General features: G+C 43.6%; 1 protein-coding gene across 1 annotated transcript in view; it reads right to left on the bottom strand.

Annotated features, from left to right (window-relative positions):
• ZCCHC10 (zinc finger CCHC-type containing 10) overlaps nt 1–11,851 on the bottom strand; it is a 19,053-nt gene extending 7,202 nt beyond the window's left edge. Inside the window, exons 1-2 of the mRNA XM_006023551.3 lie at nt 11,634–11,851; nt 3,521–3,682 (exon numbers count right to left, since the gene is read on the bottom strand). Of these exons, the coding sequence (XP_006023613.1) occupies nt 3,521–3,682; nt 11,634–11,716 (245 nt within the window). The 5' untranslated portion in view covers nt 11,717–11,851. The remainder of the gene's footprint in view (nt 1–3,520; nt 3,683–11,633) is intronic.
• Between the last annotated feature and the right edge of the window lie 574 nt (nt 11,852–12,425).

Raw genomic sequence — 12,425 nt, 5'->3', positions numbered from 1 at the left:
GCCCATGCCCGCTACGGGACAGGGAAGTCTGGGTGAGGGTGATCCCCTGCCCTCCATTAATGCTGACTTTGTGAAGGAACATCTTGAGAAGCTGGATACCTTCAAGTCAGCCGGCCCTGACAATCTTCACCCCAGGGTACTCAAGGAGCTGGCGAGCATCAGCTATGATGCTCTAGCACGGATATTTGAAAACTCTTGGCGCTCTGGTGTAGTGCCCGAAGACTGGAAGAAGGCCAATGTGGTGCCTATCTTCAAGAAAAGGAGGAAAGTGGATCCGGCTAACTATAGGCCCATCAGCCTGACTTCTATCCTGGGGAAGATCTTAGAAAAGTTTATTAAAGAGGCCATCCTTAATGGACTGGCCGACATCAACATCTTAAGGGATAGCCAGCATGGGTTTGTTGCGGGTAGGTCTTGCTTGACCAATCTCATTTCCTTCTACGACCAGGTGACCTATCACCTGGACAAGGGAGAAGAGATTGATGTCATATATCTTGACTTCAAAAAAGCCTTCGATCTGGTGTCCCATGATCGCCTCTTGGAGAAACTGGCCAATTGTCGCCTTGGGTCCTCCACGATCCACTGGCTGGAAAATTGGCTCCGGGGTCGGACCCAGAGGGTAGTAATCGATGGAAGTCACTCATCGTGGTGTCCTGTGACCAGTGGGGTCCCCCAAGGCTCTGTCCTTGGACCCATACTGTTCAACATCTTCATTAATGATGTGGACACTGGAGTCAGAAGCGATCAGAACTGGCCAAGTTCGCCGATGACACCAACCTCTGGGGCAAAGCATCCACACCAGAAGACAGGCAGGTTATCCAGGCTGACCTGGACAGGCTCAGCAAGTGGGCGGACGAGAATCTGATGGTGTTCAACGCCGATAAATGCAAGGTTCTCCACCTTGGGAAAAAAAACCCGCAGCATCCTTATAGGCTCGGCAGTGCTATGTTGGCTAGCACTATGGAAGAAAGAGACTTGGGGGTCATCATTGACCACAAGATGAACATGAGCCTGCAATGTGATGCTGTGGCGAGTAAAGCAACCAAAATGCTGGCTTGCATCCATAGATGCTTCTCAAACAAATCCCGGGACGTCATTCTCTCCTTGTACTTGGCCTTAGTGAGGCCGCAGCTGGAGTACTGCGTCCAGTTTTGGGCTCCACAATTCAAAAAGGATGTGGAGAAGCTTGAGAGAGTCCAGAGAAGAGCCACGCGCATGATCAGAGGTCAGGGAAGCAGACCCTACGATGACAGGCTGAGAGCCCTGGGGCTCTTTAGCCTGGAAAAGCGCAGGCTCAGGGGTGATCTGATGGCCACCTACAAGTTTATCAGGGGTGACCACCAGTATCTGGGGGAACACTTGTTCACCAGAGCGCCCCAAGGGATGACGAGGTCGAATGGTCACAAACTACTTCAAGATCGTTTCAGGCTGGACATAAGGAAGAATTTCTTTACTGTCCGAGCCCCCAAGGTCTGGAACAGCCTGCCACCGGAGGTGGTTCAAGTGCCTTCATTGAACACCTTCAAGATGAAACTGGATGCTTATCTTGCTGGGATCCTATGACCCCAGCTGACTTCCTGCCCTTTGGGCAGGGGGCTGGACTCGATGATCTTCCGAGGTCCCTTCCAGCCCTAATGTCTATGAAATCTATGAATATGAATTAAATGCTGCCTCAAACTGTAGTAAACTTAACACCAAAAGTGCATGATCTTTTTGTCCAAGGAGACTACATGACCAGAATTACTGTGTTTTGAAAGTCCTTGTTTCAAATCACACACCTTCCACCTAAACCAATAATTATTCTCTCACTAGCAGAATCAGAGTGAAAACACTGTTTCATGATGTCAGCTCACCTCAGACAACTGGACTTGTTTGCCTCTGCAAGAACAGATTGCATAGATTTGGTTATTTAATAACCAAGACTATCATTTATCAAGAGTTGAGAACATTCCCAAAGACAGAACTGCTCCAATTGGGCCCCTGTGTACATATGTGTATGCTTAATTAAAAGCCAAAATACTCCTCCCAATTTCTGCATGCACTTTATCCCAACAGAAGCAAGATATTCTGCATGCTGAATTAAGCACTCCTATCCAATTCCTTTTTCAAAAGGAAAGTATGTTTCTCAGACCACCATCACATCCATCCTCTTTTCTCCGTGAACAAGAAAGAGAATTATTTAAGAAGTGCTTGGTTTGAAAAGTCAGTGTGATTTTGCCATGTATAATTTTCAAACTCCTAAATTGCTACATCAAAACCAAATACTAGAACACTAAACAGTTAATCTCATCAAGGATCATCTTCATTCCAAATTAAACCTCTCCAGCCCCAAATTATTCCCACCTAAAAGCTTTTAAAAAGTTGAGAAAAATCTGTTGTGATAAGGAAGATTATTTTTTAAAAACTGCACCATGTTTGCTTAAACTTAAGCTTTACCTTCATGTAGAGAACTTGGCATGGAAAGTTTCAGCCCCAAAAGAAAAAGATTCAGAAACTCATAACCAAGTGATGAAGGGAAGGTGGAATTAGAATGAAAATGCATTAAAACAATTTGGGTTCCAGTTGGCTGACAATATTAAGCATTTTGTTACTTAAAACAAGTCTACACAACACAATATTTAACAGGCTTTAGTCCTTGCCAATGTTAATGTCCGTCCTCTCCACCCCCCACAACTACAGCTACTGATAGCAAAGTTGAACTCAAGCTGCAATGAAACAGATGACAAAAGATGGTCAGCATAAAATGATATGCTATGTCCTTTTATATTACTTTGATAAAACACAAATTGTTCAAATACTTAATTCTGCTAGCTGGGAGAATCAATCAGAAGAAAGAATTCTATCTATCTATAGGCCACTTGAAATAAAAGCCAAAGCCTAGTATGATTTGTTTTTTGCTTAGTTGTAGGTGGCACCAGTCCAGGTATTTCAGGTGGCAAAGCTGCAAACAGGTCTCTTAATCCAATGAGATGTACCACTGATATTTTTAGGGATAAGGAACTGACAGTACATGTTAATCCAGATCTTGTTCGCCTGCTCATCTTTTATTCTTCATCACTGAATATAGAAAACTGTATGGCTGCTCCACCCAAGTTTTGAATTATGCTCATTTATGGTTAAAGCATAAAAATGAAAGAATTGCTGAATTGTTGTCTAATTATGGCCGCTGCCTCTACACCACAAAAACAATTACAGCAAGTTGTTCTCTTAGCTTATAAAATAATGCTCTGCTATAGAGACCCAATTCCTCAGTTTAACTGCACTCTTATCCTCTCGTGTTGTTTAATTGCATTATTGGTCTACATTAAGACAGGGAGAAGCTGCAAAATAAGTTGTGGATATGAATAAGTATATCCCTCACCCCTCAACATAAAAACAAAATCAATGAGTTAGGTGTGCAGACTGAAGACAACTAACACAAAACAACACAAAAAACAAAACAAAAAAATTACCAGGCCTGTCTTGCCTAGACACACACCATATACAATGGACTGCAAGCTTTTTGTTTAGCTGACCTTACCTTTGCTGCAATAACAGTCGATTTTCTTTTTCTTTCAGAGTTTTCGCTAATTGTGCTGTCCGTGATGGTCTATGCAAATATTTTCTTTTTCCTGTACATTCATAGGTCCAATGGCCAAATTCCAAACATTTCTGACATCTCACATGCTGCTTATTTGCCTCCCTATAAAAATGCAGAATTGCTTAAGTGTAGGTTTGGATTCAAGCACTATTTAAAGTTAGTGTATTTCAGCATACTAGTTCTTAAGAACATATATCACTCCTGTTAATCTAAACTTCAAATATCTGCTTGTTGTTACTGGCTCCTGGACATGGCTCAAGTCAGAACACGCCTGAATTTTGCTGAGGCTCTAGACAGGCACGGGCACATGCCAGCGTAGTTACCTGCAGGATCAGGGTCTTTTCTTCTCCAGAACCTGAGCAAAACAACACCCTTTCTGTCAAAGTAAAAGCAAAAACACACCTGTCACTTGGGTGACACCTTGGCACACTGCACATGGATCACATTTTAATTCAGTAATTCAGACTGGCTAACCTCTTTCTCAGTCACTCCTAAATGTAAAGACACCCCCCATCCCCTTCAGAAATTACCATCCGCATGTTTTAAAAAGACTGATGAAACCAGAAAAATGAAGCAACTCTTCAGTTATATCCAGTGAACACAGATTGACTTTATTAAAAACAAATCCTCAACATTATTTCTGGCATCACAGTTTGCATTCCTGGACCAAGTGCTGGAAACATGGATACATGATAAGATCAACGCGAGTTGTACCCACTGTTAAGCCCTAACAAGAAGACGCACATGTCTCTTCAGCTTTCTTCAGGAAAGCAACCAGAAAACTGCCAATACAGTGATTCAGTTTGTTGCAGTGTTTTAGGAAACTTAACTTCCAAGCCCTGGGATTTAACAGTCAGACTAAATAGGACACCGTGTTCCTTGTGGGAGAGATCCTACTATGTCAACTGACAATTAGTGACTTTCATCACAGAAGTGCAGTTACAGCATGGCAGATTCAAGGTAACATTTTAGTCTTTCTATCCCAAGCCTGACCCCATTTCTGCTTTCTTGTGCATACAGTTCTCTAAAGCAGTGGTTCTCAACCCTTTTCGTTTTGGAACCCATTTGCAAAGAGCAATGGCTTGGTCCACCCCACAAGGCCTTGCCGGTGCCCGACCCACAGCGCCCCATCCCCCCTTGCCCTGCCGCAGCCTTTGCACCCAACCACCTTTCCCCAGGCCCATCAGGCACCTGCCCCCCTCCACACCCATCCCCTCCACATATGCACACATGCAAACACTGCCCACCCCCCACCCTGGCAGTCCCCAATCCTCCAACCCCCACTCCTCATACCCTTCATCCGGCTGCTGAGGCTGCTCCCACAACCCTGCTGGCCACATACTGGCCATGCCCCAAGCAGCCCCTTGCAGGCTGGCAGCATTCCAGCTTGCAAGGGGAAACCTGCGCATTCGTGTTTTTCTGGCACTTGCTCACAACCCTTTAAAATATTCTTGTGACCCACCTTTGGGCTGCGACCCACAGGTTGAGAAATGCTGCTCTAGAGCACACTAACCCACTTGGGAAGGAGCATGAAGTACCAATTTGCTGTGCAAATAAGTTCAAGCCCAAACCAGTGTAGTTTTGTAATAGTTTGCTAAAATTTACAGAGGAATAAAGACTTCCTTTTCAGGTTAACATGGGCTACAGAAATCTATACGTCACACTCATCCAGCTGAAGGAAGTTCCCACTGGTTTCCACTGACACACAAAGGCAGGTAAAATTTATGCCATTTTATTTTTCCTCTGATTCTCTCATTTACTTCAAGAGAAACTACTGTTTTTACAGCACTTTGAAACCACACCAATCTTCTCTAAATGCCTATAAGGATTGTCCTCATTTTACATACGAGGAAAGTGAAACAGAGAGGTTAAGTGATTCAGACAAGGTCACACCAAGAGTCATTGCCAAAGTCAGGATTAAAATTCAGAACTTCCTAATATCCAGTCTTCCACTTAGCTTACTGTACAAACTCTCCCTTTTATCATTCTTCTTTCCACTGAAACTTGCTCTGAAAGCTCAGGCCATTCAGAGCTTCTGAAGTTAACAGGCTTGTGCTGCAAAGAGACACATTGCTAAATGCACAGTTAACATCCAGAGACAGTGAAGAGCTGTTAGTACTGACGAACATTTCAATTTGGCAATGAGCTGAATGTTGCCATTTGAGGCAAATTAAGAGTTGTGTTTCCACTGGCCTTTGTCATCACTTAAGACTCCCACTTCTGTCATATTTTTAATAGCAGTCTTGCACATAACATCCACCACACTCTAGGCTAAATTTCCTATTTCATATCGTAGCCTTGAAAAATGGTGCCGACTGAGATTCAGTGGGGAACAACTAAAACTTGCAATTAACTGCAAACAATTAACTTTAATTTCAACTGGGAACAGTACACTTAATAAGTAGGTTGAACAGGAGTCAAGGGCTTCTGAAAGGTTTTTAGAAGTTTTTCTCTCCCACTCATGTCCCAAAAGAAAGCTTGGACAAAGAACAAAATTCATCCGGACTCTCTCAAGAGAACGCCCAGGGAGACTGCACTTGTGCAAGACGTGTTTCACTGACTAGGCGATCTCCCACTAGTCTGTTAACATGCTTCCAGATAAGACAACTTTTTATAAAGATGAAACTAGCGTTTTTAGCTACAAAGTACAGCCAGTGCTTAAGTGATACACCAAACAATCAAAGAAATATTTTAGTGTCAGTCCCTAAAATAGTTTATGGAGTAAATAGTGCTTTGTTAATGTTACAATGCAAATCTGAATACAAGGTCATAATGAATCATATTTTTGGTGGAGAGATATCCCAGCACATTCAAAGAGCTTTCCCTAACACTCAGGAGAAGGTTAAAGCACTTGAATTCCACAACAATAGACATGGTAGAAATGCTAATGGGTAGTGAGGATTGTAACACTGCCTGCCCAATTCTTTGATATGGCTGCTTGCCCTGCGTCAAGGTTAGTAAAGAGAGGACTTATTTTGCTGCATCAGCTCCCTTCTGACCACTAGGGAAGCGCACTGAAACAAAACTGAAGCACAGCACTTTGGGAAAGAGACTGAGACAGGGAAAAACTGCTTCTAACTTCATAACCAGGTCCTACAACGGGACAGGAAAGCATTAGATTCAAAGAGGGGGTGCATAGTTGTTTTCAGGGAACATCTGCAACCTCGCCAGGAATCCATACTCTCCAGAGAGAACTTGAAAATCTGCCTGGGCCTAGATGCTGGAAATGGGTGGCACTGACAGTCTTACTGTGATTAGCTCGACTGGCAGAGCTAATCAAATCTATACCATGATGAGTAAACTAGGAACGAATGGACTACTGCTGTTAGTCTGCCAACAAGCAAATGATGGAAGAGGAATGCTTGGAAGGAATTCTCACATATGATGCCTGTGAAGTACCATGATAACAGACAAGAAAACAGCTGGCAAAGGTGTTTTGCTTTAGGAATTACTATCCAACCTATCAATTTACCTTTTAAAAAGTGTTTCAACAAAGGTAAGCATTAGAGACTTTTCCAGATGGAGTTTAACAGCTGCATTTATAGGCATCACTTGCACAGAAGATCCTGGTATAGTTTCTCATTGAGCTCAAGGCCTATTTTGAACATTATGTAAAAATGAAATGGCTTAATAACCACACAAATCATGAAAGAAATGCTGAACAGCAAAACCCTACTATTTTAAAAAGTGCCGTCTCCAGTTCCTCTCTGGCCTTCAAGTAGCCAGAAAATATTGATGGTGAGTCAGTGTACGTGTGCATGGGGGCACACACACACTTGGAGGCAGACTTACAGCATAGCAGAGGCAGGATTTCAGCCTAAGCACAGAATGGTTAACAACATATGAAAATATGACATCTAAGGAAAAGTTGGAAGAATTGGGGCTATTTAATCTGGAGAAGGGAAGACTACAGGTGAATTTGATAACAGCTTTCAAAAACAAATTAGGTTTTTATAAAGGGGTGGCGACGAACTACTCTCTGCATCCACAGGGCACAAGTCATAACAGTCTTAATCTGGAACAAGAGAATTTGAGTTTGGATGTCCAAACAAATGTTCTAACTCCAAGGGTGATTAAGCACTGTCACAGATCATCTAGAGAGCTGATGCAATCTCCATCTTTGGAAGTTTTCAGTGCAGCTTAGACAAACATTTTGCCTGGATGATTCAGACAAGGACATTCCTGCCTAGAGCTAAGAAGTGGGCTAGCTGAATTTCTGCGGCCCTTCCAGCCCTAGATTTATGATTGGCATGATTTCATCATATAGATTTTTTTAAAAACAAGAACCAAATTAGCTAGCCAATGATAAACAGACACAGGCAGAAAATGGTTTTTATACCCCACAAAAAAACCTGAGATTTCAAAGCTTCTCTTACTCCAAACCCAAACCCTTCAATAATGTTTGATGAAGAGACGACAAAAACCATGCAGAACATCCCAAAGGCGTGGGTGCTCACCTGTAGCATAAGTTCAATGCCCTACACTGCCACTTCTGAAATGAGCTCCCTAACCACAAGACTATGAACTCATTCACTCTCTCATTCTGACCCAATAAATGTGAAGAGCAGAGCCTGATCTCAGAGAAGCCAATAGCCTGAGTTAGGACACTGCTAAGACACACAGACAGGTTCAAGTCCCTTTCCTCTGTCCAACTGGGTCCTAAGTGACTGCCTTTACACAGGATCCTGGCTGCTCTGCATTGGGTCTTTTCCCCAGTCTTCATCTGCTGGGACTAAGGAACCCTTTAACACTGATACGTTCTCACAAAACGTTTCCATTTTGACAAAAAGCCATTTTGTTTAAAAAATGCTCTCAGCCACTCTTCTAGGGACAGATTTCCACTATATATATTTTTGTTTGTTTGTTTTATTTATTTATTTATTTTTAAATAGAAGGTAACAGCAATTTGGTTTTCTTACTATGCAAAACAAAATGGTGGACTGATTTAAATCAAGCAGACATACATGGTTTAAAGTAATTTTAATCCTGCTTTTTATTTGTACTTTATAGTTATTTTAATATGGAAGACTTCATTGTCATTGGTTGATATAATCATTAAAACATATTGATTTACAACCAAATATAACATTTTCAGGAATAGCAGGAAACTTGACCTTTAGACTGAGCTGACTGAATCAGAAAAACAGCTAAGAATTTCAAAAATGGTGAGGGGGCTGAGGGACATGACTTCTGAGGAAAGACGGAGGGAACTGAGTTTATTTAGTCTAGGGAAGACAAGACTGAGTGGAAATGTAATAGCAGCCTTCAGCTACCTAAAGGGTGGTTCGAAAGAGGATGGAGTTGGACTATTCTCAGTGGTGGCAGATGACAGATCAAGGAGCCATGGTCTCAAGTTGCAGCAAGGGAAGTTTAGGTTAAGATTATCAGGATGAACTTTCTCACTAGGAGGGTAGTAAAACACTGGAACAGGTTACCTGTAAAGGTTGTGGACTCTCCATCCTTGGAGGTTTTTAAGACCCAGATAGACAAAGCCTTGGCTGGGATGATATAGTTGGGGCTGGTCCTGCTTTGAGCAGTGGGTTGGACTAGATGACCTCCTGAGGTCCCTTCCAACCCTAATTTTCTGCTTCTGTAACTAAGTTTTGGTGCCTTTTATTTGTTCTACCTCCACCAAGGAAAAGAAAAAAAAAAAAATCTTCTCTAAATTAACATGGTATTTTTACCTCAGCAGCAAATATGACAGCTGGCAGTTGGCTTGGGTCTCTACAGAACAGTTCTCACACTGTCAAAATCATTCAAACTTCCTTAGTTTAGATGCTAAAAACACACACTCAAATTGCCATTAAATCCATCATGTTTCAAAATGTTAAGTATAAGAGTTAGAAAACAGTTCAGTATTTGAAAGCACCCTTAAAACTATCTGAATTAATGCCATTCACTAAGCAGACTAAAAAGTATCAAGCATTTCAAACATCATCAGATTAGCTGTGAGCACATTTTCAGTATATATTTCAAAAGGGGCAAAAGTTGCAGGTGTTTTTTATAGTCTTCAAATGGCTCTTTGTAATTTCTTTGCGTCTCTCCTTTCACCATGCAACCAAAAAACGTTTACACCTTACCCATCATTTTGAGTGTAACCAGTTACATATGGTACCCAAAAAACACTGTCAGTTTCTGGGATTATTTTGTGACAAACTACGTCTCAGTTTTTACTCACAGAAGGTAGGGTTTTGTTTTTTTTAAATAAGTAACTTCAGCAACTATCCACATGGTATCATTAGCTACTAATAGCTAATGACGGAATCGTTAGCTACTAATTGAACAAGCTCATTATAAAGCATCTACGTTAGAATTTGTGCTGGTTTAGAAGCGTTACAAGGGAAAAAGTCACAACAAATCAACACCAAAATACTAAGGAGTTTCTAGTGGCTACAGACCTGTGCTTCTGCCACAATTACTCTACAAGAGCAAAATTAGAAGGATATGGCCTCTCAAACTACATACAAACACAAATATTCAACTATTGGTGTCAAGTGTCAAACCAGCACATATCTGTATTCACTAGAGGACAAGGTAATATAATCAAATGTCAACATAGTAACATGCCATCTTTCAAGGCCACTCATCTTCTGATCCAAAAATAATTCCACACACTATGCAATTATAGGATCAAGACTTGAGAACAATATACTAATTGCTGAGAAGGACTGATCAAACATAGTAGATGGCCATACACATTTCTAAACCCAGCCCTAACAGTAAAAAGCTCCCACACAACTGCACAAGGCCTAGCAAAACTCTTACCAAGCACAAGATCAACAACCACAAACTAACTGCAAACTGGGAAAACACAGAGCACAATACAAAAAGCACTCATGAACAGCATGTGAAAGGATGAGTTGAAGGAAAGAAACTGTCCCAAGCCAAAAATAAAAAGGAAATTAAGATAACTATTACAGAGACAGTTAAGAATTGTAATTTTCCAATTAAAAAAAAGTGGGGGAAATCCAAATGTAAACACAACAATGAGATGCAAATGCAACAAATGCTATCACGCTATCCAGACCCTACGACACCAAAAATATATAAAAGTGACCCACCAGGAATGGACTCCTAAACACTACTGTGAAATCCTATGTAAATTTTGATACATTTCCTCTATTTACATAGCCGAAGTTTGGCTTTTTTTACTTCTTTTCCCTTTAGCAAACAACAAAACCATTTTGAAATGCAGGTTTCCTTCACCAGCTGCTGGGGTTGGGTTCCTGAAAGTTCCCGTGGTTGGCAAGACAAAAAGGTTATGGGAAAAATGGCAGGTGGCGGGCTGACGCACGCCCATGGAAAGCCGCGGTTACTCAAAACTGTATACCATGGTAGCCAAAATGGTATACAGCATATTAAGCATGGATACTCAAAACCGTGGTTGGGGAGGGAAACCTGTACGCTACTGTGAGCAAGGTACTGCAACGTGATCGGCACGATTTTCAGTGGACGTTTAAACTTTATCTTTGTGCTTCTCTACAAGTGCAAGGTGCCTTTTTCAACTTGGTGGGAACCCTGTCAGTCCAATACAAAAGTCTCAGCCTCAGAAACCCTTGCCCTTTTCAATGTGAAAACAGGAGCGTGTCTGACGTCCCCAGCACGGGTTTGGCAAACCATGGACTCGTCAGGTGCGTCCTCCCAGGAAGGGCGGGAGCGCCAAACCCTCATCAAGGCCTCCCTCTTGGACCTTAATTACCCCCCTGACCTTAGCAACAAGCAGCACAATCCTAACCCGACTGACACCTCCTCGGATTTCAGCCCTGAGGAGCCTGGTGCTGTCAGCCACCACCCTCCAGGGCTGATGCTTGTGTCCAAACAAACAAGCACGGCACCTTAAAGGGGGAGGGGAAGAATAAAGGGGGGAGGGGGGCGCCTGAGTAGCCAGCCCGGGCGTCACCTGAACCCACTTCTTCCCCAGCTCTGATATGTCAGCTCCAGGCCCCGGGACCGCTTCACCACCCCCGCCCCGACGTACAGAGGGTCAGAGCGAAGCCCTAGGCCCGGGGGATCCCACCGCCCCTCGGGCCCCGTCCCTGCCCCGCGCACTCACGCCTGCCGCCGAGCGATGAGTCGGTGCATGGGAGTCGCCATCTTAGCCCCTGGGCGGGAAGTGATGGACCCAGCGCGCGGCATGCCGGGCAATTCCGCCCTCCTCCTCCGTCCCCATTGGGGGACCGCCGAGCGGCTGCCACCGAGCGTGAGCCGCCGGCGGGCTAGAGAGGCCGCGCGCCGGGACGGTCCCCGCCTCCTCTCTACTCCTCCCCGCCGCCATGTTGGCCGGGGGGCGGGGCTGACACAAGCCCCCACCCGAGGCGGACACAGCCAGCGCCGGCATGACGTCACTGTGACGTCATAGTAAGTTTCAGGGGGTACTGGCCCCACAAGCCGGGGTTGTTGCTGCGGCTGTGCTACAGCAAGGGCTTGAGGCCAAGTGCTGGATCTGTACTGGGGTGAATTTGGTTTGGTAGCCGTGTTGGTCTGAGACAAAAGGCAAGGCAAACATCTAGACCTCTTGGTACACCAATGATGCCTTGTATTAGATAGACCAACTAGGGAATCGCAAAAGTAGCATTCTGTATATCGCTGGTCTGGTACCAACTATCATTGGTATCATTGCTGAACCAAGAGGTCTCGATGTTTGCACTTCGTATCTGTACCTGTCTGCATCACGCCGACAGTAGCATTTCAGTGTCTTTTTGACTCAGGGTCAAAACTTATAAGAATTTGTCATGGAATAAGAGGAGCGGGGAGGACGTCAGCTGCTCTGAAAAGCAAAAATGGGATCTGAGATGCAAATAGGACTTGAGTCCCTTCCCCCAAAGCTGCGTGAGGTAGCGGAGGT

The sequence above is a fragment of the Alligator sinensis genome, unplaced genomic scaffold, assembly GCF_000455745.1.
Source record: "Alligator sinensis unplaced genomic scaffold, ASM45574v1 scaffold135_2, whole genome shotgun sequence".
Taxonomy (NCBI): domain Eukaryota; kingdom Metazoa; phylum Chordata; order Crocodylia; family Alligatoridae; genus Alligator; species Alligator sinensis.
This window is presented reverse-complemented; position numbering and strand designations above follow the sequence as displayed.